The sequence below is a fragment of the Danio rerio genome, chromosome 21 (assembly GCF_049306965.1).
Source record: "Danio rerio strain Tuebingen ecotype United States chromosome 21, GRCz12tu, whole genome shotgun sequence".
Lineage (NCBI taxonomy): Eukaryota > Metazoa > Chordata > Actinopteri > Cypriniformes > Danionidae > Danio > Danio rerio.
The window spans coordinates 22696991-22721347 of NC_133196.1; the positions used below are offsets into that span (position 1 = coordinate 22696991).

A 24357-nucleotide genomic window follows, 5' to 3' on the forward strand; every position below is an offset into this window, starting at 1 on the left:
TTCTTGTACATGAATGCTTTAAACTCTCTTGAAATGCTAACACACTCACAGGCCGTAAAACACATGCGTATGATAAACTTTCGCTCTATTATGATTAAACTCTGCAGTGTTTCCTCAATTGCATATCCTCTGATATGACTATTACGGATACACGCGTTGCAATATTGATGCTGAAACTATATACATTTCATAAATTCTGAGACTACATATGGCTTTACACTGTAATTTTTCATGAGTTTACATTTCTGTGAAACTATCAAAATGGCATAATATACGTTTTCAAAAACAATGTCCTGTACTCACTTTGCATGTTGTATTCGTATTTCTCTATTTTTTAGATGTATGAGGAAGCTGAAAGCATTCTGTCGATGCCCAAGAAGACTACCACAGTAGATCTTCCATCAGATCCATGATCCTCAAGACGTTTTTAAGACTCTTCGCCAGTCCATTTACTTGGCCTGACCATGCACTTAAAAAGAAAACGCAATAAGAGACTAGGGCTATGGGACAGATATATGTCAACTGAAAGAGTGCAAGAGATGCCGTTTCCACTGAAACATAGAGTTGGTACGATAAGAGAACAAACTTTGAACAAATAAAGATGCTCTACAGTGGATCTTGTAACCAAATAATGCTTGTGGCTGACAGTTATGAACTATCTAGCATCGAGCGGAAAGCCGAGCATGCAATATTTCAACTGCGAGTCGGTGAAAATTGTATTTCAAAAACAAGAAAAGACTCTCTAGGAAGTTTATTTATCTTCCCTCAATTCCGTTCAGTCACTAATGTCCTTCTTTCAAGGATCTATGCGTCTGATTGCACGTAAAAAAAACGAAAACCATTTTTTTTGCTCCGAGTGGATCCCTCAACACTACAACATTCCAGCTGTTTGCTTTGGATTTTTGTTTGCTACTAATTCTGGTTGTTTCAAGAATATAAAGAAGTGGCTTTCGCAAGCAGGCCAAGCAAACACTCTGCTTTAGTTCTGGGGGTGATTTGCTATATAAGACAATCATCATTAATAACTAATAATAACGAGCAATTGCCAGTTTTTCATTTCACTTGTGTACCCGACTCATGAAAGCTTTTTTTTCCTCTAATCATTCAAACGCATATTAATCTTAGTTTAGCACATTCCCAAGAAACTGTGTGTACGTGTGCTTTATGGTAGTTACACAATCAGAAGGCAGTGACTCTATCGTGTTATTGTGTAACTGTGTTAACTGACCTCAAAAATGAACAATCCAACAAAAAAAAAACTGACATTTGAAATCCGCACGCTATTTATTTATTTATTTACTTATTTATTGTTTCATTGTCCCTTTTGCGCTATTTTAGCCTGGGTTAAACTGTATTATTATGTCTGTCAGTCAGTGTACCTCAAAAGAGGAAGGTAAAGTGGATTTCACCACTGCATTACATTTGGCAGTTTAACTCTTAACTCCATTTCAAGTATTGAAAATGAAATCCAATACGCAGAAGTATGTTGAAATATTACTTCCAGAAAGTTTCCTCTATCTAGCATTAATTGTTGAAGCATTAATAAACTAGAAAGATTCCCTGACATGTTTTACAATATTTACTATGGAACCTACTTTTGTACTTTGGATGGATATCAATGCTTTTTAACCTAGCTGTGGTTATGATTTTTTAAACTGGTAAACATTTTGATCAAAAAGTGACAAGAATTGCACCAAATTACTCATAAACTGCTATGATTCGTCAATATTTATAGCAGAGAGTCTTTTTAATGAATGTAGTTTAGCACTGCATTAAAAAAACATGAACAAATATAGTTAAGATACCCGTAAAGTACAAGTCTGATGTTCATATTTTAATTATTTCTATGCAACGTGCCTGTTAATTCCGCACAACTGACTTATTTTTGAAGATACGACGATCAATTCATTGTCTTGGCTGGACCATTTATGTTATTTAGGCTGCTTTAATCTATTTTGCCTTATTTGTATTCATTTTAACTCTTTTAGAATTAATGAATTTGCCCTCTTTCTTGTTTTATTTATTCTAGAAACTAATAAATCTGCCTTTGCCTGTCTTGGCTTTTGAATTAAGCATCAGGGTTCAACAACCTTTTTTTTATGTATTGTGAAATCTAATGAATCTGATGAGGCCAGCAATAATACTGATGATAATAGTTGTTACAGTATTTCCTTTAAAGCTTCTGAGTAAGATTTAAGTGCATGTGGATTCTGATCCCTATCTGCAGTGTATAATGGGTAGAAATGAAAGAAGTGCGAGTGCTGTATGGAGTGGTACATATGGAGACGATGCTGTTTAAACTGGCTGGACATTGAACAATAATAAAGCCACTGACGTATTTGAAACAACAAATAAATCCTTGATTATTTCGGAACTGTTCTCGTTATTGTACGGTGAAAATGTTCCAGGATTTCTCATTGTGGGTCACTTTCCACAATGTTAAATCTATAATTTTTAAAGGAAATCTTTAAATTGGTAATAATTAATAATACGTTGTACATTTTGTTTTCTCTGTCCCCATCATGCATATGTTTTAAATGTACATTTGTTCATTGTTAGACTAAAACTAATCGCACCTTTCAGTGATTTTTCTTTTCTTTAAAGTGCCCTCGTGATTTTGCAAAGCACTGTATAAAATCCAAGGCACCGTTTAATAATGAAATTGCAGAGACTGATGTAAGAAGTGTTATTTATATTTTTCCTGAAGGAAAAACAAATGTCTAAAACTGTTGTACATACTTATAATGTTTCCTTAATTATAAGTTTTCTTGTATAATATAATGTGTTTTGGGGGGCATTGAGAATCTGATGAAAGGGATGCATCCGTGATAAAGAATAAACCTTTTCCTTGACTCACCTCTTACCTGCTTCACTTCTAATTCTAAAATGTTGTTGTGTGTTTCTTTGCTCAAAGTTTTCAAACCATTAAATTGGCAATTTGCATATACACAATTCCTCAGAAAGGTATCTATTGCTTTCCACAGAACAGCCTGCCATTGTACACATTGTACATTGTACCCTTGTGTCCTTGTTTATTATTTTTTATAGTTACTATTACAATTGTATTGTTTACTTCCCTTAAATATGAGTATCTTAAAAGTACAGTTTATCCCCAAAATGAATTTGTCATCATGTACTCACCATCCACTTGTTTGACTTTCTTTCACCTATAAAACACAAGAATATGGTGAAAAATGTTGGGGTCTTGGTAGTACGTTAAGCCATATAACATTCTGTCCAGAAACTGTAATTGACATTCATTATTATGCTACTACCTGTTTGGGTAACACTTTATTTTGATGGTCCATTTGAGTATTAGAAGACTGATTGCTTATATATATGTCTATACTGCTCCTTTAACAGACATTTAGCTGACTTAAAGAAACTTTGCAAGTACATGTCAACTTACACTAACCCCAACCTAACAGTCTACTTATAGTCTAATGAGAATAAGTTGGCATATAGATGCAATGTAACTTAATTCAACAAACAGACCATCAAAATAAAGTGTGACCCCTGTTTGATCAATGCATTAAATACTAGTACATATTCATTACCTACTTGCTAATTAGCTTATTTATCTAATGTTCATGCATTTTAGTTATTCATTAGGTACTAGTACTAATTGTAGAAGTTTATTTGATACTCTTATTATATATCTAGGACAATTCTTAGGGAAGATTCTGATAGAGAAACTGAAAATAATCGTTACTAGTTATAATTACAAAACCTTCTGATAAGATATTAAAACTAAGTATTAGTACCTAATAGATTTCTATTATATAAGTTGTAACTGGTGATTAAGTTGTATTTAGTAGCCCAAATAAATAATAGTATCTAAAAAATAAATAGTAGTATCTGATGATAAATAAGTATATGTACAAGTAACTAATTATAGATGTATAAAAATAATAGAAGAATACAAGTACTGGACTCAAGTGAAGTGAATAGATGCTTATTTGCTGTTAGTAGTCACATCTGCAACACATATCACCCAAATTGAGTAGATATCTTAATCAGATCCCAAGAGGAGTTACTTGTAACAACATAGTTATTCTCTATTGAAATAAATAATAGGATCTTTTTGGATTTAGAAGTAGTGTCTAAAAATTAAGTACCACAGGTAGGCTACTAGTATGTTAAAAAACAATATTTAAAAAATAGTATATTTTTAAAAGGTGCCTAAAGAATAAGCTCGAATAAGTTTTAGTAATTTTTAATATGCACTGATAAGTAAGTAGGCTACGTTGTGCTTGATTGAAACGATATATCCAATTGCCATCGACCTACTTATTTTTGTCAAAAGATTCCTCAAGGTATGTGCTGTACATTAGTTTTTTTTTAAAGAGGAAGTAATGAAAATACCTAAGGGTAAATAAATGTTAAAATAAAAATACATTTAAAATACTGTACTGTGATTTTACCGCGTAAAACATCCGACGAGGCGCTGCTGTTAATAATGGGATAATAAACTTGTTGTTCTTGATTCCCAGTGACGCTCGTAACTTCCCACACGTTTCCATTAAGTTCCTCCCACCGCACACACTCTCACACATCTGCTGCTGGAGAGTTTGCCTGTTGCTCGCTAAAGTTAGCTTGTGTAAATTGAATATTTTTACGTGAGAGCGAAAATAATTGAAGGTCAACCACAGTGGATTCATCGACATACAACAAGGCTGTCAACATTTCAAACAGGTGGGTGCTTTTTCTCATTTTGCCGCTTACGAAAGGCTTTCTGTAGTTTAATGTTCTTAACATACAAAACCTTTATAAAGTTTTTCTTAACGTGTGAAATTCACTACTAGAATGTGTTTAGTATGGGGACGTATGGGCTACATGCTTTTCAGTGAGCTCATAAGTTTTCTTATTTAATGATGTATCTTTTTATTAACAGTTATCAGAACCATATTTATTTATTTATTTAAATAGTTTTATCTAATCTGAACCATATTTCATTATTTCCTGTTTGAATAAGTGTGACTGACTAATGGCTATGCATGTCTCAAGTGAGTAATATTTCTCTTAAACCGCAAGATCAACTCGCGAACTGTTAAAACCACGTAGGTGCATTTTTTTATAAAACAAATATGGTAATTGATATCCTCCAAAGCAGCAATAAAAATAATCTATGAATTATTTTACTTTCAATGAGTTCTTATTACATATTTTTGTTTTAAGCGTAAAAATGAAAGTTTATTTCTGAAACTTAGAAAAAACTATGAAACTTATATTTAATGGAATAACGGTCACTTTATTAGGCACATCTTTCTAGAATGGGGGTTGACCGCTGTATTTCCAGAACTGCCTCAATTCTTCATGCTATAGATGCAATAAGGTTCATCTGGAAATATTCTTCAGAAGTTGTTGTTCAGTTTGACATGATAGCATCATGCAGTCGCCCAAAAATAAAAATTCTTCTTATTTATTTTCAGTTTACGTGTACCAAACCTGTTTGAGTTTCTCTGTTCTTTTTTTTCTGTTGAACATAAAAGAAGATAGTTTGAAGAAAGCTGAAAACCATTGACTTTTATAGGATTTGCTTTTCCTACTATGGAAGTCAGTGCTTACAGGTTTTCAGCTTTTTTCAGAATATACTTTTGTGTTCAACAGAAATTCATAAATTCTTGGAACCACTTGAGGGTGAGTTAATAGTCACTATAGTTTAATTTTTGTGAAAACTATCCTTTAAATTGGTACTAAGCTGCCCAAAATCTGCAAATAATATATCCCCTTACACACTACACCACCGGCAATAACATTTGATACAAGGCAGGACAGATCAATGCATGAATCTTACAGCAGAAACTAAGGCTCATCAAACTGGGCAAGCATGTCTGATTTGGCTTTCAGCTGCTCGCTGTGCTTTTCCTCTGCAGTTGTAACTCATCTGCATCAATGTTTGATGTGTCGTTTGTTTAGAGATGTTATTCTGCAGACCTTGATTGTAACAAGTGGTTATGAGATACTGCTGTTTTTTTATCAGCTTGAACCAATTCAGCAGTTCTGCTCTTACCTCTGGTATTAACATTCTCATCCAAGAGCATGCATTGGATCATTTAACTTTTTGTGACGTTCTCTGTAAACCCTGATGGTTGTGCATGAAAATTTTAGCTGATCAGCAGTTTCTGAAATACTAAATCACCAATCTGATGCTTGATTTGAACATCAGCAGATCATCTCAACCACATGTTACAGATATTTGTGTTCAAATGATAGTTCACCCAGAACTGAAAATTCTGTCATGTTTACTTACCCTGGACTTGTTCCAAACATGTTTGTGTTTCTTTTGTCTGTTGAACACATAAGAAGATATTTGTGCAATGTGTAAGGGATATATTCTTTGCAAATGTTGGGCTCCTTAGTACCAATTTAAAGGATAGTTTTCACGAAAATTAAACTATGAAGACTGTTAACTTATCCTCAAGTGGTTCCAAGAATTTATGAGACTCTGTTAAACACTCAAGAAGATAATCTGAAGAAAACAGAAAACCGATAAACATTGACTTCCAGTGTATTCGTTTTTTATTACTATGGATGTCAATGGTTACTGGTTTCTAACATTCTTCAAAATATATATATATATATATATATATATATATATATATATATATATATTTTCAACAAAAAGAAAAGCTCAAGCAAGTTTGCTACAACTTAAGAGTGAGCAAACAGTGAGTAAATTGTAATTTTTCTGGTTGAGCTTTTGAACCTAAAAAAAAAGTGGTAAATGTGTGTAGAAAGAAGCCTATTCGGTTAAGTTTCTGTTTACTCATTTCATTGTCTCTAATCCTAACTGATGATAGCTTTATCTCCTCTGAAAAAGTGATGTTTGCTGTTTGTTCAAACTACTTATTTAAAATGAGCTGAAACAACACAATTCACAATAAGTTCTTCTAATTTCTTCATGTTGTCCCAATTGTTACATCTCTGATAGGATGTGTATGAGTGCAACAGTGAGAAGTTTAAGGTTTGGTTGGGGGGAGTTTGTTTTAACCCCTGCCTTCATGACAACACACTTAAATTTCTGTTAAACAATTAATTAACAAGAGCATCATGGTGGTGCAGTAGGTAGCGCAATCGTCTCACTGCAAGAAGGTCACTGGTTGGAGTTCCCGCTGGGTCAGTTGGCATTTCTGTGTGGAATTTGCATGTTCTCCCCGCATTCACGTGGGTTTCCCCCACAGTCCAAAAACATGCACTATAGGTGAATTGGGTAAGCTAATTTGTCCATAGTTTATGAATGAATAAGAGTGTATGGGTGTTTCCCAGTGATGGGTTGCAGCTGGAAGGGCATCCACTATGTAAAACATATGCTACATTAGTGATTTGGTGACCGCGGATTAATAAAGGGACTAAGCTGAAAAGAAAATTAATTAATTTATTAGCAAAAATGTACAATGATAAAAGCCAATTATTGGCTTCAGGAGGGGAAAAGGACAACAACAAACAAAAGTACACTTTAGTTAGGGGGTAAAACTGTTTAAACCAACAAAGTAAAATTAAATTAACAACAGAAATGTTGTATTGTGAAGAGTGGAAGCTAACAATAGAGGTGCTGATCCAAACGCAAGTTTTATTAACAGGAATGATCAGGCAAGCAATGGTCAACACAGGGGCAATCAGGTACATACAGAGAATCCAGAGTTAGTCAAATAACAGGCGAGTGGTCAGAAGGCAGGCAGCAGACAACATAAACAAACAAAACAAAGTGGGAATCAAACAAGTCAAAGGAAACGTGCGATAAAATTCACAAACATAAACAAGAGTCAGCCATGAGTGTGTCAATGTGAGCCGTATATGTGTGAATTGTAATCAGTCCATGAGCAGTGTCAGCTGTGGGAGTGTAAACAATGGACACTTGGAGCAGGAGTGTTCAGCTTTATTTGTATAGCGCTTTTACAATGTAGATTGTGTCAAAGCAGCTTCACATAAATGGTCATAGTAACTGGAACAGTGTGGTTCAGGTTTTAGTGTTTAAGTTCAGTTCAGTTCAGTTTAGCTCAGTTCAGTGTGATTTAATCATTACTGAGAGTTCAAACACTGAAGAGCAAATTCATCGATGCGCAGCTCTACCAATCCTGAACCATGCGAGGCAGTGGCGACAGCGGAGAGGGAAAAAAAAAACTTCACCTGATGGGAGTGAAGAAAAAAAACCTTGAGAGAACCAGACTCAGTTGGGCACGACCATTTTAATTTCTCCGCTGGCCAAAAGTCTTGTGCAGAACTTCATTCGCCGTGGTTTGTGTGTGTGTGTGTGTGTGTGTATGTGTGTGTGTGTGTTGCATGACATGATTGTAGTCCTTGTTAATGTGAATGTTCTCCAGTGATCTATGAAGGAGATCAAAAATGTACACTAACTCCCTAACTGAACAAAAACAAGAGAAAAAGCTTTTATAAATAAAATGGCAGCCACCTTCCCACAGCTTCCAAACACAATGATAAGTCTCAAAACTGATTGTGTGGAACCCAGCATTTTGTTCATGTTAATTCTTTCATTGCTTTTACAAATTTAAGTGGATTGAACATAAAACAATAGAGCCCCACCCCCACCCCCCAAAAAAACTCTAGAGTTGTGTTGATTCAGGGTGACGCAGTGGCGCAGTGGGTCAGTTGGCATTTCTGTGTGGAGTTTGCATGTTCTCCCAGTGTTCTCGTGGGTTTCCTCTGGGTGCTCCGGTTTCCCCCACAGTCCAAAGACGTGGTACAGGTGAATTGGGTAGGCTAAATTGTCCGTAGTGTATGTGTGTGAATGGATGTTTCCCAGAGATGGGTTGCAACTGAAAGGGCATCCGCTGCGTAAAACATATGCTGGATAAGTTGGCGGTTCATTCCGCTGTGGTGACCCCAGATTAGTAAAGGAACTAAGCCAAAAATAAAATAAATGAATGGATGAATAAATGGGTTGATTCAGCTCATTTTAAATAAGTATTTTAAACAAGCAAATGTCAACAAGCAACTTTAAAAACAAATAGAGTTTTTTTTTTTTTTGAGTTTTATTAATTGCATGATTTGCGCTATTATGATCCATTTTTTAGTCTTATGGGCCAAATAAATCAACAGAACAATCTAGTTTTGATTCGAAAGAAGCGTGCTGGGAAATGCACATACTCATGGGAATGAAGATTTAAGTTTGTGGTACATCATTCCTGTCCTGATGACTCCATTACATCTCTCTCTCCTTCCACACTGTTATCTTTGTTTCTTGTAAATTAAATCCCTTTAGCGAGAAAAGATCACTTATTTCCATTTATACATCATTAGAAGTTTGTTAAAATGATTTGTTTTCTTTGACAGGCTTAATTGCTAATGGAGACACGGGTGAGCCATTACTGGTGCAGAAGCTTCTGAACTCTGTCATGTCGGTCTGGCTATTGAGTGCTTTGCTTGTGTCTCTGATTGAGCTGGCAGAACAGGATGGTGAGTCTTAGATGCATTTAATCAAAAATCATCACCACGAATGTTGTTTCTGTCATTTACTCACCTTACGTTTGTTTCAGATCTGTTTTTTTTTTTCTGTCAAACACTAAAGAGGTTTATTTTAACAATTTTTAAGATTTCAAAATGTCTTTTTTTGTGTTCAACAGATAGATGGAAACTGATATAATTATTCGAGGTTTGTACGGGTGCTGGAAATCCTTGAAAATTAATTACATTCAAACAAATGTAGTTTAGTATTTTCAAGGTTTGAAAAGTGCTTGGATAAAGTGTTTGAAACCGCTTTAAAGTGTAATTGGGTTGCTTTTATAATTATTGCAGCTAAATGCTGCTAATTTTATAATTCAATAGTTAATAATAATTACATAAAGTATATTTTTTTCTTTTGAAAAAAAAATAAAATAAAAATAAACACAGCGTCTGTGCATATATTTGTAGCATGATCTTCCTTTTTTATCTATGCCATTCAAAATAAATATCAATTTAACATGAAAGATGCATGAAGGACACATTTAGGATGTGAGTACTTTACATTTATAAATGTTCCATAGAGATATATCAGATACTATACAATTAGCATCTGATATAATGTGATGAAGTATGTATATGCATGTATGCTGGAATAGTCTAAAAATACATTTAGAAAGTGCTTGAAAAGTGCCTAAATTTGACTTTGGAAAAGGTGTAAGCACCACAATTGTTATGAGTTAATTGAATCTTATTATTATAGGATATTGTAAGCTTTTAAAGAAGTTAGTTGTTAATTATACATTTAATAATACAGTAGCATCCTAATTGTGTAGTTAACCCTTGTATGCTCTTGGGGATGTTTTCATTTTGAGTCTTAACTTGGCCACAGTTTTCTCTGTGTTTCAGCAAATGGAGTGATTTTTGGTGACAAACCTTATGTTTACACATATTTTGGGAAATTGTTTTCAAACAATACACTATGGGAAATTCACTACCCTTTTATTATGTTGGTGGCTGTTTTTGCCCTCATTAACTTCCATTATTGCACACTATTGCACAGGCATATCTAAAGGGTTAATGGTACCAACTGATGATCGATAGTAAATTTGACCTCATCCCAACAGGGAAAACCACCAACAACAAGAAAGCATGATTATCAGTTATGGTGTCCTGATTTTGCAATCAAAAAATGTCATTATATTGAAGTCAATGGTGCAAAAACAGCCATTATAACAAAAGGGTTGTAAATTTGAACAATACACAAGGGTTAGGTGTTTTAACAAACACATTTAAATACATTTCTTTTTTATCAACAGGGCTTCCACTTTCTATAAGGGACGTAAAAGTATCTGAAGAGAAAACGGAAACATCTAAGGATGGAGCATGGGTGTTGAATGTTGAATGGACAGATGAAAATAATGAATTTGAAAAAGTCAGCTATGACATAGAGATCATTCACACTGAACAGATGAGGACCGTTCACTTTGTAAGTTGGTATTTTAAGATTTTTGTTTAAGAAAAAAAAAATTTCAGGGGTGTTTTTCATTGTCTATCTGTTTTAGGAAAATATACATGTGAAGGCAGAAAAAAGCAGCCATTATCATTGGAAATGGACCTCACCTATACCATTGCAGTGCACTTCTCATTCGGTCAGACTTAGGCGCCGAGATCAGCTTCGCATTAGTGAATGGACATCATATTTGACATACACAGGTTTGCAGCCAAAAGTCGTATGCATATGTTATGCAAAAGAGAATAACACACTGAACCTAACATGAGTTTCGCTTATTTATTAACAGGTCAAGACCAAAATTCTTTGACTTCACAAGTCTATCCTCGAAATCAAGTTTTCTTGATTGGGAGTAACATCACATTTTGTTGCATCTTGAAAACAGAAAAGGCTTCACTGAACAATCTCTCTAAATTTGTCATCCGCATCAGCAACAGGACCTACATCACAGAGACCCACAAGGATCCCTTTTCCAGAACTTCTGAATATTTTTCAGACGTCGACTGTGAAGTAAAAAATGAAAAATCTTCTTCTGGCGCATCAGTATTTTTTGGCTGTAAGTGTAAACACATCTTATTCTAAGTGAATTGTTGAATTGAAATGCTGTCCATCAGCTGTTGCTTGTTTTATTAATCAGTACTTTATTAGATATATTGCCCAAATATGAAACACTGGGTTCATCCCTGGTGGTGCTCTGCCAGGCCTCTACAGCAACTGTTTTCAGTTCCTGCTATTCCCTTCAGTTTTGTCTTCAGCAAGTGAAATGCATGCTCAATCAGATTCAGGTCAGGTGATTGACTTGGCCATTGCATAACATTCCACTTCTTTCCCTTCAAAAACTCTTTGGTGGCTATTGCAGTATGCTTTGGGTAATTGTCCAATTGCACTGTGAAGCACCGTCCACAGAGTTCTGAAGCATTTAGCTGAACATGAGCAGAAAATATTGCCTGAGACACTTCAGAATTCATCCTGCTGCTTTTGTCAGCAGACACATCTTCAATAAATACAAGAGAACAAGTTCCATTGGCAGCCATACTTGCCCACACCATGACACTACCATACTACCATGCTTCACTGCTCAGGATCATGAGCAGTTTCTTTCCTTTTCCATATTCTTCTCTTTCCATCACTCTGGTACAAGTTGATCTTGATCACATCTGTTCATAGGGTGTTGTTCCAGAACTGTAAAGGTGTTTATCCCATTTTTAAAGCTCACCAATGGTTTACATCTTGTGGTGAACCCTCTGTATTCACCCTGTTTTGGTCTTCTCTTGATTTTTGACTTTGACACACATACACCGGCCTCTCGAAGAGTGTTCCTGAGAAGAGTGTTTTCTTAACCAGGGAAAGAATTCTTCAGTCATCCACCACAGTTGTTTGTGTGGTCCTCCAGGTCTTTTGGTGTTGTTGAGCTCACTGGGGCGTTCTTTCTTTTAAGAATGTTCTAAACAGCTGTTTTGCCATGCCTAATTTTTTGCTGTCTCTCCGATGGGTTTGTTTTGTTTTTCAGCCTAATGATGGCTGACTGATAGTGACTGCTCTTTGGATCTCATCTTGAGAGTTGACAGTAACAGATTCCAAATGCAAATGGCACACTTGAAATGAACTCAGGGACTTTTATCTGCTCATTGTAATTGGGATACTGAGGGAATAACACACACCTGGCCATGGAACAGCTGAGAAGCCAATTGTCTAATTACTTTTAGACCCCTTAAAATGTGGGAGGCACATATGCAAACTGTTGTAATTCCTACAGCATTCACCTGATTTGGATGTTAATACCCCCAAATTAAAGCTGACAGTCTGCAGTTAAAGCACATCATTTGTTTCATTTTAAATCCATTGTGTTGCTGAATTGAGCCAAAAATGTTAGAATTGTGTCAATGTCCAAATATTTATGGACCTAACTGTATCTCCTGGCCTTAACAGTTTAATTTGTCCTGCTGTTACAGATCCTCCAGATGACCAGAATCTTACATGTATCACACGGGACCTCAGCTCTGTGGAGTGTCAGTGGAAACTTGGCAGAAAAACCCAGCTGTATGGTACAAGAGCTACAAACTACACACTTAATGGAAGGTAACCACAGGACTGACAATACATATCATTTATCTCATTCATCAGTATTATGATTACTGGTCCTTTTATTCCTTTTGCTGATTAATTTACTAGTCTTGTTTTGTTTTTACATTTTATTTACGTATTATCCTATCTGCTTTAGTACTCCTATGCACAGCACTTTGGTCAACTTTGTTTTTAAAAATATAAGGAATTATTTTAATCTTAATGGTGTGAGTTCCACTTGGAAATCTTATTGTACAATTCATGATTCTGCTTGTTTTGTGTTTGTCAGAAAATGTGAATTCAATCGATGTGACCCCCTTGAGCTGAAAAAGCAGATTACAAACTGGACTCTGATTGCCAGAAATGCACTTGGTGAGAAGATTGTCACTGATACAGGTGATCCCACACACCGAGGTAAAACAGCATATCCATTTTTACATTGACAAGTCTTTACGAGTATTGCACAGCCATAGCATATAACTGATTTCTGATCGTCTGTTTCTTCTTACACAGTATGGTTGAAAGCACCTCATAATATATCCCATGCTGCTCATGCAAGAAATGCCACTGTTCACTGGAGTTGGAGTGTAACAGAATATGCTTCACTTCTAATGATTTGCCAAGTGATGCTCAATGGAAACATTTACAATGTTGGTGTCACCGGTTATTATCTTGAATTGGCTTCAATAACCATTCTGTTGTAGTTGTTTGGCTTGCTAGTCTTTAACAAATCTCCTCACCTTTTCATGTTTTTCAAAGAAAACCTTTAGTGGAAAAGGACTTGCGTCAGTTGTGCTTGAGCATCTGCAGCCCTTTACTAAATACACAGCTAAAGTGAGTTGTGGGTCTCATGAGCATTTCTTCCAATGGGGTGACTGGAGTGAAATTACTTTTACCACTAAAGAGGACAGTAAGTATACAGAGAACTGAAATACTATAAAATAGAGTATCATTAATATACAGTAGTGACTAAAAGGGATGTCAAATAGAGTAAGCAAATGGAGCAGGTTACTATATAGTATATACAGTATTGGCGAAGAGGTAAACAATACACATGGAAAAAATTTAGTTCGATGCAAAAAAAAAAAGAAAAGATTGTTGAAAAGGTTTGTTTGTTGACGTAATATGAAAAAAAATACATGGAAGTCAATGGCCAACATTCTTGGAAATATCTTTTTGTCTGTGTTCAAAATAATAATTGGATGATCAGTAAATGATGACAAGATTTTTATCTTTGGGTCAGAAAAGTAAAAGAGATTTATTAGTAAGAGTTTTATTTAAAATTTAGAAAAACAACTTGCAACTACTGAAACATGCGCAACCCAGGCTCATACTGGAAACGTACCCCTATATACATTTCTGGAGAGCGCCAAATATGTCCCAGGAGCTACGTTTTTTTTTTTTCAGTGTTGTGCAGTAGTGTCACTACAAGTAATGACACTACTAGCTTAGATAAATTTCTCAGTAGCGTGGTGGTAGCATTGCTATTTAATACATCAAATAGCTTCTCAGTTGCGCAGCTATTTTTTTTTCGTCAAGTAGTGCAGTAGCGTCCACACAAGCTACATTAAGCGATTGTGGATCAATAAGTGACAGCACCGACATTTATGGAGCTGTAGCTTTGGTGTAGCTGAGCTACTTTTGCCAAGTAGCTTTTAGCTTAGCTTGCTACATTTCTCAGAGGGTAGCTTTAATTGTAGTTAAGCTACATGTTAATTGAAGTAGCTAATAGCTTATTTCACTATAGTTTTTAAGTAGCTTGCCCAACACATTTCCTTTTTTGCAGTTTTTGTTTTCAGGAATCCCCCAGAGCCCGCTGTTTATGCTTTTTGAAATCTCAAATTTCTCACCCTGTTATTTACTTGTTTATTTTAGATTTTTTTTTTTACCTACATCATCGTGATCAACTCCTCTCTTTGTCTCAAGTCCGCCAACGTACATGGCAAGCTACGGTCAGCTGGTAAGCGCGTAATTAACAGCATCATACTGCCCCGCAGCGTACTTCTGGCTACATAATTTGCAATCTCCAGAAATGTATATAGGGCTACCTTTTCAGAACGAGCCTATGTTGCATCATAGAGCATGTACACTGTTTTATATCTTTCAAATACAGAAATATGGTAGTTTAAAAAATCTACAGTTTTGTATAAAAAGCATACATCAGTTATCTTAGACTGGACATCACTTTTGGCCACTAATGTGTGCTTATGACTGATCTTAATATCTCAGTGCAGTTCACTTTCTGAATGAATTCATGTTTTTGAACTAATCGGATGAGTGCGAAATTCAATAACCCCACCTTCAAATTAATATACTGGAAAACATAGATGCATCATTTATTTGCTCACACACTAATAATTTCTCTTCAGTTCCAGAACTGGTAGATGTTTGGATTCAATATTCTGAAAACCACACATATATTCAATGGAAGGTACGTGCAATTTTGTATCTTCAGCTTTTTGTGTCTCCAATCAAACAAGTAAATATATCCCCTTTTAATGTTTTATAGCCTCTGTCTCATCAACAAAGCCATGGGATAATATCAGGATATAAACTAACCATGAATACCATCAAAAGTCCAGTCAATATAGGAGCAAATGAGCTGTGCTACAGTATCGCCTCTGAAAATGAAAAAAATAATCAAATAATCAAATTGTCAGCAAAAAACTCTGCCGGTCTTTCTCCTCCTTCTGTCTTAATCGTCCCACATGATCCTGGTGAGTATTGTTAGTAAATTCCAAAGGCTGTTGGAATGAGTTGAAAAGGTGTTTAAGATTAATAATATTTTTGTGACACTTTCCACAGGCAAAGGAGTCAGTATAAGCCTTATCAACAGCACTAATGGTGGATTTGAGGTGTTTTGGAAAATATATCCCAATTCAACGTGTGGCTATGTTGTTGAATGGTTTCCAACCTACAATAAGACACAATGTGCTGTAGATTGGAAGAAAATCCCAGAATGTATTGAGGATCTGTGCCAAACTTGGATTCCTCCTGGTCAGTTAGGAGCATAAAAATAAAACATTGTACTTACTATGATCTGCTGTTATATTGAGATCGAATTTGTGTGCATGTTTAATGGTTGCTTGTTGAATATGAGGTGAAACCTGTGTATGAGTATAGCTAAAAACAAAATGTTTACTTTCATAAAATCTTTTTCAATCTCTCCATCTCTCACAGTTGAATTTAAGGCCGGAGAGAGATATACTATCTCAGTCTTTGCCTGCACTAATGGAGCACCAGTGCTTCTGCAGAGGAGTGAGGGATACGCTATAGAGCAAGGTAAGGAGTCAAATCTAAATCTTTTTAAGTACTATAGTTAGTAAAGGTCATGGGGTTAAATTTACTTGGTAACACTTTACAATAAGGTTCATTAGTTAATGCATTTACTAACATGAACTAATCATGAACAGCACTTGTACAGCATTTATTAATCATAATTGAACATTTGCTAATGCATTATTAACATTCAAGGTCATGCTTGTTAACATTAGTTAATGCACCATGAGTTAACATGAACTAACAATGAACTGCTGTATTTTCATTAACTAACGTTAACTAACATGAACAAATACAGTAGTAAATGTATTGTTCATTGTTTGTTCATGTTAGTAAATGCATTAATTAACATTAACTAATGAACCTTATTGTAAAGTGTGACCATTTACTTTTACATTAGCTTGAGAAATACTTGACTGAATTTTTGAAACAGTTTTGTAAATCCATACAGTTAGCATTAGCATTTCTCACATCATAAAATGTTGCTATCATGTTTTTTCGCTGTTAGCAAGAATAAGAAGGTTATGTTTATGTATAATTTTCTGATATAGTATCATGGTTTAACATCATGTTAACATAGATTAGTATATTTTAGCACATGCTAACTTGTTTTAAAGTCATCTTGAAATCAAAACTAACCATATGATTTTGTTAGCAACAACAAGACGGCCCAGTACTGTAATTAGTGTTACTTTTTAAATTCAGCATATCGAATATGCATGGTTAGCATATAGCTACCATGAATAAACTTGTTAATAACATGTCTTTGATGTGTTTGACAGGTTTTTTTTGTCATAAATTCACGTAACTAGCAGCACATGAAAAAAGAAAAGGTCTCTATGCACAACTAGAGTTTTAAAGCCAACGATAAATTTCCGGTGAAAGATCAATGTGGCTAATTTTAATTTCACAAGTAAAATAAACTCATATTTTAAAGACATGGTGTGGGGAAAATGGAGTTTAATGCAGTGCTTCTTTTCCGATCTAAGACCCACTTCATATAATATATTTAACAGGCTGTGAAGATTGCTGATTTTTAAAGAAATCAGATCTTAAATGTGACAATTTTGTAATGCAAACTTCACCGGAAGCCCTTTAGCTACCTGGCAGAAAATTAAAAGTCTGTGTGCATATAGCCCGTTCATAGTAAATCTATAGTGTTTTTGAACCTAAAGCACTCAAATAAATCTGTTGTGGTAGGTTTATAGTTGCTGTGGTCATACGGCTATAGTAATGTAAGCAAATCGGCCAATACTGTCCTGTTTTCTGTAAAAAGGGAAGTAAAAACTAAAAACTAAAGTAAACTGTTGTATTAAACTTTATCAGTTCATGACAGTTAATACTACAATATGCTGTAGCATTAATTAACAAAAAGTCATAATACTAAAACATATAGTACAAACACTTTACTATACTATGATTCGAAAATTAGTATTTATTATTTATTTATTTAATTTCAGTTTCATTTGACAGAGACAAAGTACATTAATAAGTCAGAATTCGCCAAAAAGCTGTTTTTAATCTGCAGTCCTTGGACTGATGTTAGAAAAGTCACCCAAACATGATTATTCAATGCATAATATATACAAACATTAAAATACATATAAACTTACAACATTCCTACAAATTAACAAACCATTAAAGTGTAAACAGGTTGGCACAGTGGTTAGCACTGATGCATCACAACAAGAAGGTTGCTGGTTCGAGCCTCGGCAGTTGTCAATTCTGTGTGGAGTTTTCTTGTTCTTCTAGTGTCTTCCAAGACATTTGGTACAGGTGAATTGAATAAGCTTAATTGGCCATAGTGTATAAGTTCAAATGAAAGTGTATGGGTGTTTCCCAGTGCTGGGTTGTGGCTGGTAGGGCATCTGCTGTGTAAAACATTTGCTGGAATAGTTGGTGGTTCATTACACTGTGGCGACCCCCTGATAAATAAAGATACTAAGCTAAAAGAAGATTAGTGATAAAAAGTACGCTATACCTTAGATAAGGGTTGACCAACTCTGTTCCCTGAGATCTACCCTCCTGCAGATTTTAGTTGCAACCCATAACAAAAACACCTGCCTGTAATTATCAAGTGGTTTAATTAATGGGTTCAGGTGTGTTTGATCAGGGTTGGAGTTAACTCTGCAGGAAGGTAGATCTCCAGGAACAGGGAATGAGCACCCCTGCCTAAAATCAACACATCAATATCCATCTTATCTCACTCAAACATATATGCAGCTGTTGGCACCAATGGCTTAGTGTTAGTGTGTTGACACATGCAATCTGGTGCTCAAGGTGACCCAAGTTTGATTTCCGCCTGGAGATCCTATGCTGATCCTTCCCCTCTCTCTGCTCCCTCAATACTTTACTGTCCCTGCTGAAAAATCCAGCTTAAACCAGTCTAGCATGGTTGGCTGGTTTTAGCTGGTCAACCAGCCTGGTTTTAGAGGGGTTTTGGCCACTTCCAAGCTGGTTTCCAGCCATTTCCAGCCTGACTTTAGCTTTACAGGCTGGGAGATGACCAGCTAAAACCAGCTTGACCAGCCTAGCCAGGCTGGGAGCCCAGCCAAAACCAACTATGTCCAGCCTAAACCAGGATGGTCAAGCTGGTTTTAGATGGTTTCACTTTCCAGCCTGACCAGCTCAGACCAGGCTGGAAATGGCTGGAAACCAGCCTGAAAGTGGCCAAAACCCCTCTAAAACCAGGCTGGTCAACCAGCTAAAACCAGCTAACCATCCTAGGCTGGTTTAAGCTGGATTTTTCAGCAGGGGTCCTATCCATTAAAAGTGAAAACCCCTAAAAATAATTATAAAAAACATATGCAACTGTCAGACAAAATACTAAATGTCTTATATATTATAAATTACTGTAGTATTTCCTTGAGGGCAATTTCGACTTTAATATTGATCTTTTACTGTTTTGCTTGCATGTTTTCTGTTGTTCACCTCATTTGTGTTATTCTTCCATGGTGATATGTGTGTTATCAGAACCACAGGGTACAGTACAGAATCTACACGGTCAACAAAATGGCAGAAATGTTGAGCTTTCCTGGAAGGAAGTGGCCTTAGACCAGCAAAAAGGCATCATACTTGGCTACAAGGTCAAAATAACCCATTCTGAATCCAAAAAGGTCATCAAAACAATAGAGACAAAGGGTGGGTTCAACATCCCCTGTTTTTGTCCGAGAATACATTATGCATTACAACTGAACATAATGTCTGCTTCTATTATAGCGTGTGAAGTTATTCTGCCATTAGATCCAGGATCCTACATCTTCACAGTTCGTGCTTTTACATCAGTAGGGGAAAGCGAAGATGCTATACTGACAATGAATGTAGAAACAACAAGTATGTGAGATCGAATTATATATAATTGAAAGCACTGATTATTAAAAGCAAATAAAACTAGTATTGAAAATGTATCATGCAAATGTGATAACACTGAGGGAAATTCTTCACAGTTGACCAGATGCTTGCAGCCACTCTTGTTGGTTGCAGTGCAGCAACTCTTGTCTTCATCATCATCACAGTGCTGTGCTACAGGAAGAGGGAATGGTATGTCAGATTCTCCAGCCTTGTGCTTTTCAGTAACACAATATTATCTGTAGCTTTTCTAATGATGTGCTTCTACTTAAATGTCACTCTTCAGGTTAAAGGACCTTTTGTATCCAGATATTCCTGAACCAAAACTAGCAGGGAAATGGACTACACAGGTGAGTGCTGAGTTTGATTTATAATTTTGTTCTTTTGTGTGTGTGCGTGTATGTGTAATTATTATTTTGATCTACATGCTGTGTTATGTGGGTCACAAGCCAAAAATGGGTTGCAGGTGTTTGCATATCATGTCTCAGACAAGAGTGTTAGCATTAGTACTTAATCTGTATAGATATTAATAAATACATTTCTAACTCATTTGAATAATTTAGTAGCAATTTTATCTTAATAAAATAATATAATGTTAAAATTTGTGTTATTTCTGATTTTCTTTTATTTATTTTTTTTCGTTTTAATTAAATTAGATATAGTTATTTTTGTTTTAGGTTGAACTGAATGAAAATTTAAAATATTTCTTTGGAAACTGACTAAGATAAAGTCAGGTAAAGTGTTTATACTACTTATATTATACAGTGCATCTGGAAAGTATTCATAGCACTTCACTTTTCCCACATTATTTTTTTACAGCCTTATTCCAAAATGGATTAATTTATTTTTTCAACATTCTACACACAATAGCCCATAATGACAATGTGAAAAAATATATTTTTTTAAATTGTTGCAAATTTATTAAAAATAAACAACTTGAAAAATCACATGTACATAAGTTTTCACAGCCTTTGCTCAAGACTTTGTTGATGCACCTTTGGCAGCAATTACAGGCTCAAGTCTTTTTGAATATGATGCCACAAGCTTGGCACACCTGTCTTAGGGAATTTTTGCCCAGTCCTCTTTGCAGTACCTCTTGAGTTCTATCAGGTTAGATGAGAAGCAACGTTGTACAGCTATTTTCAGTGGATCAGTGATCAGTGGAAACAGAATGTACCTGAGGTCAATTTAAAGCTTCACGGCGAAGGCTTTGAACACTGATGTACATGTGATTTTTCAGGTTGTATGTATTGTGTTTATTTTTTAAATTAACAAAAATTATTTTAGTTTTGTGTTTTTTTTAGAATAAACCTAAGAGAAGCATGAAAGATATAGTCATAGCATAAAATATATCCTCATAAATATAAAACTACAGCCCTTAACTATAATCATAATGAGAAATCATATCATTGGAATTACTTTTTTTTTCAAACAGGTAAACGATAAAAACAATGACAGCCAATCAAAATCCATCTACACTGACAAAAAAATATTGCATCTGACAGACGACAAAACTACAATATTATACAATATTATTAGATATAGTTTTCATTTCAGACTTGACAGCCAACCAATTTCTGTTGTTTGCAGGGCATATATTGTACCCAGATGACCGAGGGATACGTGAAGTGTGAGATTCAAGAGGTTCACGGCTCAGATCATCCCACCTCAGAAAACCCACATGGCCTTGACCACCACTGCTCTAAAAAGCCACTGTTTCCTGCACAACCGTTGTACTACAATACTACTTTTCCTTGTGCTAAGAAGCTTACCTCGATTATTGAAAACCCGTCTTATAATTTGACCACCCCAGGACCAGTCGATGTTGTGCAGACGTCTAAGCCTCTTTTGGAAATGCAGGATAGTTACCTTCCAGCAAGTAAGTTTGCACAACCAGTATGTCACTCTGAGCAGGATAGTTACCTTCCGGCGCCTAAATTTGTGCAACCACTTTCCATTGCTGTGGAAGATACTTACATTTTTGCGCCTACATCTGGGAAAACAACCCCTATCCATGTGGAGGATACTTACCTTCCAGCTCCTAAATTTGGGCAGGCACCCTCTATCCATGTGGAGGATACTCACCTTCCAGCTCCTAAATCTGTGCAGCAATTCTCTATCCTTGTGGAGGACACTTACCTTCCAGCTCCTAAATTTGTGCAACCATCCAATAACCTTGTGCAGGATAGTTATCTTCCAGCACCTAAATTTATACAACCTAACTTTGCACAGAATAATGTAATTGATAAAAACACAGCAGGCAAGCCTCAGTCTGCATGACCACAAAAAAACACTGCGCATTTATGAAGCGAGCTTCACACAGGTGAGTGGGCTTGACAAACCACCTGTAGAAACACTCTTCTCTCTCTCTTTAAAAAACGAAACACTCCCCCGTCCTATCTCTAGCACTTAATACTCTGAGCACAAACCGTTCATTTGTATAATTGGCACTTCTTGTGTGTATTACCTCTTATTGTTGAATCGCTGAACGTCTCCTCAACTGTAAGACAGAAGCATCTGCTAAGTGAATGTACCTCCAAATGTATAACTGCATTATATAGACCTCAGTGTTGTGCTAATGTTTAAAGTCTGTGTGAAATCAAAATTTACAATGTTTATTTTACTAGCGCACATGGTAAGTCTTAATGTGAACAGTTAATCAGTGCCTCAGTAAGATAATCCACTGAAATAAAAAGATTGTTTTGGTAATCTTTAATCAAATTCTAGCCTTCAGCTCTGGAATGGCAGCTCTTCTCTGATGACATCAGTTTGACGGCTGGTGAGAGTGAAAAATGAGAGGCGGAGCTCAAAATAAAACCCTCTCCCCTGCTCAATATTTAGTTTGAGTTGGAAATGCATCATCATTCTTAAATAAAAGGCATACTATGTATGTATGTATTATGTAAATGTCTGAATTTTTGTGTTATTTATATGGTATTATACTGTTTTCTAAAAACAATCTTTTGAAAGGAGTTGTGTTGTTTTTAAATAATGTGATGAAATAAAGCATTGACCTTTCTCAACACTAGAATTCACATTGTTTCACTAATTTATATATACATTTTTTTTTTTTATCTTGATGTTGGTGTTGTAGTGATCCAGTACAGCTGTGTAGTTCCCTCCTGTGGACTGCGTATTTCTTTTATTTTATTTACATTTGTCATGACAAATTGTTTTTATAAAGAAAACATGATGATAATGAAGCAACTCTACATAAGCTAATAATAATAAAATACAACTGACAACAGGTCTGAAGCCAGCCTAATGTATAGGGGTTATTTGCCTCATTTATTATTTATTTATGAGATTTAAATTCTCAATTTTAGTGACATATTAAGCAATATTTTTAGCTGAATTAACTTGTCGGATGGTCATCAAACCCACACTTTTTAATGTACCAAAATATTTTAAAAGATTTAGAATAAAGAAATATGAATAAATACTTATTTTTAAACTACAAATATAATATGTGCCATATAAGAAAATTTTTTTTTTCAGTTTTTTTAAAATAGAAATTTTGAAAACTGTCCTGTTAATTACAGTTTTTTAATTAACAACTGTAGCCGATTGTCATTATTTAGGCGAAAAAAAAAAAAAAACTGGCCAGCACTTTCAATTTTCCTAAGTCAGAATTTAAGCTTCAAAATTTGAGCTTCATGATTTGTCTAGCCTCTCTTGTAAAAAAAGAAAGAAAGTATATTTCATAGAAAATTCATGGATAACAACAATTTATTCAAATTAATTTTAGCATGGGCCGCTTTTGGTTTTTCACACCTTTAAATTGTTTATTTTTTGTTTCAAGAATAAGGTCCAAGATTCAGTATAAAAGTTACATGCAAATATTTTTTTTATATTTAAAAACAATACAGTAGTGAAAGATTTCTTCACTTACATTGTATGTTTTTTTGCACAACTGGATGTTGGACTGGATGAAAAATAACAGTTTGCATTGGCCAAAACTGATAAACAGAAGTCACACTGATGTGACAGTCAACAGATGATTTGGCTTGGTCTTAAAGCCTTTTTCAATGGGTTATTTTCACTAATTATAATGGTGTAGCAGTCAAAAAAGGACAAACGAGTTCATGTATGGGACAGATTCTGGACCTTTGTCGTTGAGGGCTGGGTCTTTCAAACCATCCAAACCCCTCATGGCTACAGGCCTAAACAAATATACTGTAAAATGGATGACGCTAAAGTATAAAAAACTTACACTACACACAGAAACAATCTTGATAAACATATGTTTTATAGGTTTTGATATAGGTTTTTATTATTTGTGACATATATGAAATTGGCCATTTTCCTATATTATAATGTGCATATATTCACAAATGTGTTCATATATACGTGCATATGCGTACACGCATACATATGCATTTTATTAAAACCCATAGCTGCTAGACAACATAAATAAAAGCCCATGTAGAAATTTGCATTTTTTGTTTACTTAACGTAAAACAATAAAATAGTACAAGAAAAAAAGTCGTACAAGAACAAAAATAAGACAAAAAAAAAAAAAACTGAACAGAAAAACAAACAAACAAAAAAATCTACAAACCATTTTGTTATGCATTTCCTTCTTTTCCAATATATCTACATACAAGAAAGAATTGACCTTGTGAATGTTTCAGGAAAACTTGTAGACATAATAGCTTTCCATCTCCTCTCACTTATTTGCCATAGTTAAATTCAATAACATGCCAATTACATGTGATACTAATTTCAAGTGTTCGCACATGTTATTTTTT

At 35.0% G+C, this 24357-nt stretch overlaps 2 protein-coding genes and 1 long non-coding RNA gene across 5 annotated transcripts in view; 2 read left to right on the plus strand and 1 right to left on the minus strand.

Annotated features, from left to right (window-relative positions):
- rictorb (RPTOR independent companion of MTOR, complex 2b) overlaps nt 1-2856 on the plus strand; it is a 47601-nt gene extending 44745 nt beyond the window's left edge. For both annotated transcript variants that reach the window (XM_009295386.5, XM_005161241.6), the window contains one exon: nt 339-2856. In XM_009295386.5, the coding sequence (XP_009293661.2) occupies nt 339-413 (75 nt within the window). In that variant the 3' untranslated portion in view covers nt 414-2856. The remainder of the gene's footprint in view (nt 1-338) is intronic.
- On the minus strand, nt 1170-4621 carry LOC141379859 (uncharacterized). Its single transcript, XR_012396769.1, has 2 exons — nt 4425-4621; nt 1170-3167 (listed from the first exon to the last, which is right to left on the minus strand). It is a non-coding gene; the product is annotated as an uncharacterized lncRNA (long non-coding RNA).
- On the plus strand, nt 4551-22637 carry lifrb (LIF receptor subunit alpha b). Of its 2 annotated transcripts, none has more exons than XM_009295324.5 (18): nt 4551-4695; nt 9295-9417; nt 10722-10891; nt 10968-11118; nt 11205-11471; nt 12868-12994; nt 13269-13393; nt 13493-13629; nt 13739-13889; nt 15349-15410; nt 15489-15696; nt 15785-15976; nt 16160-16261; nt 19232-19399; nt 19478-19591; nt 19705-19798; nt 19893-19956; nt 21197-22637. In XM_009295324.5, exons 2-18 carry the CDS (start codon nt 9357-9359, stop codon nt 21884-21886), a joined length of 2883 nt encoding a protein of 960 aa, XP_009293599.2. In that variant the 5' UTR covers nt 4551-4695; nt 9295-9356; the 3' UTR covers nt 21887-22637.
- The last annotated feature ends 1720 nt before the right edge of the window (nt 22638-24357 follow it).

Coding starts and splice junctions, on each gene's coding strand:
- lifrb (XM_009295324.5), top strand. CDS start 9,357: ATGTCGGTCTGGCTATTGAGTGCTTTGCTTGTGTCTCTGATTGAGCTG. Junction 13,890..15,348: donor TTTTACCACTAAAGAGGACA/GTAAGTATACAG, acceptor ATTTCTCTTCAG/TTCCAGAACTGGTAGATGTT. Junction 19,957..21,196: donor CAGGGAAATGGACTACACAG/GTGAGTGCTGAG, acceptor TGTTGTTTGCAG/GGCATATATTGTACCCAGAT.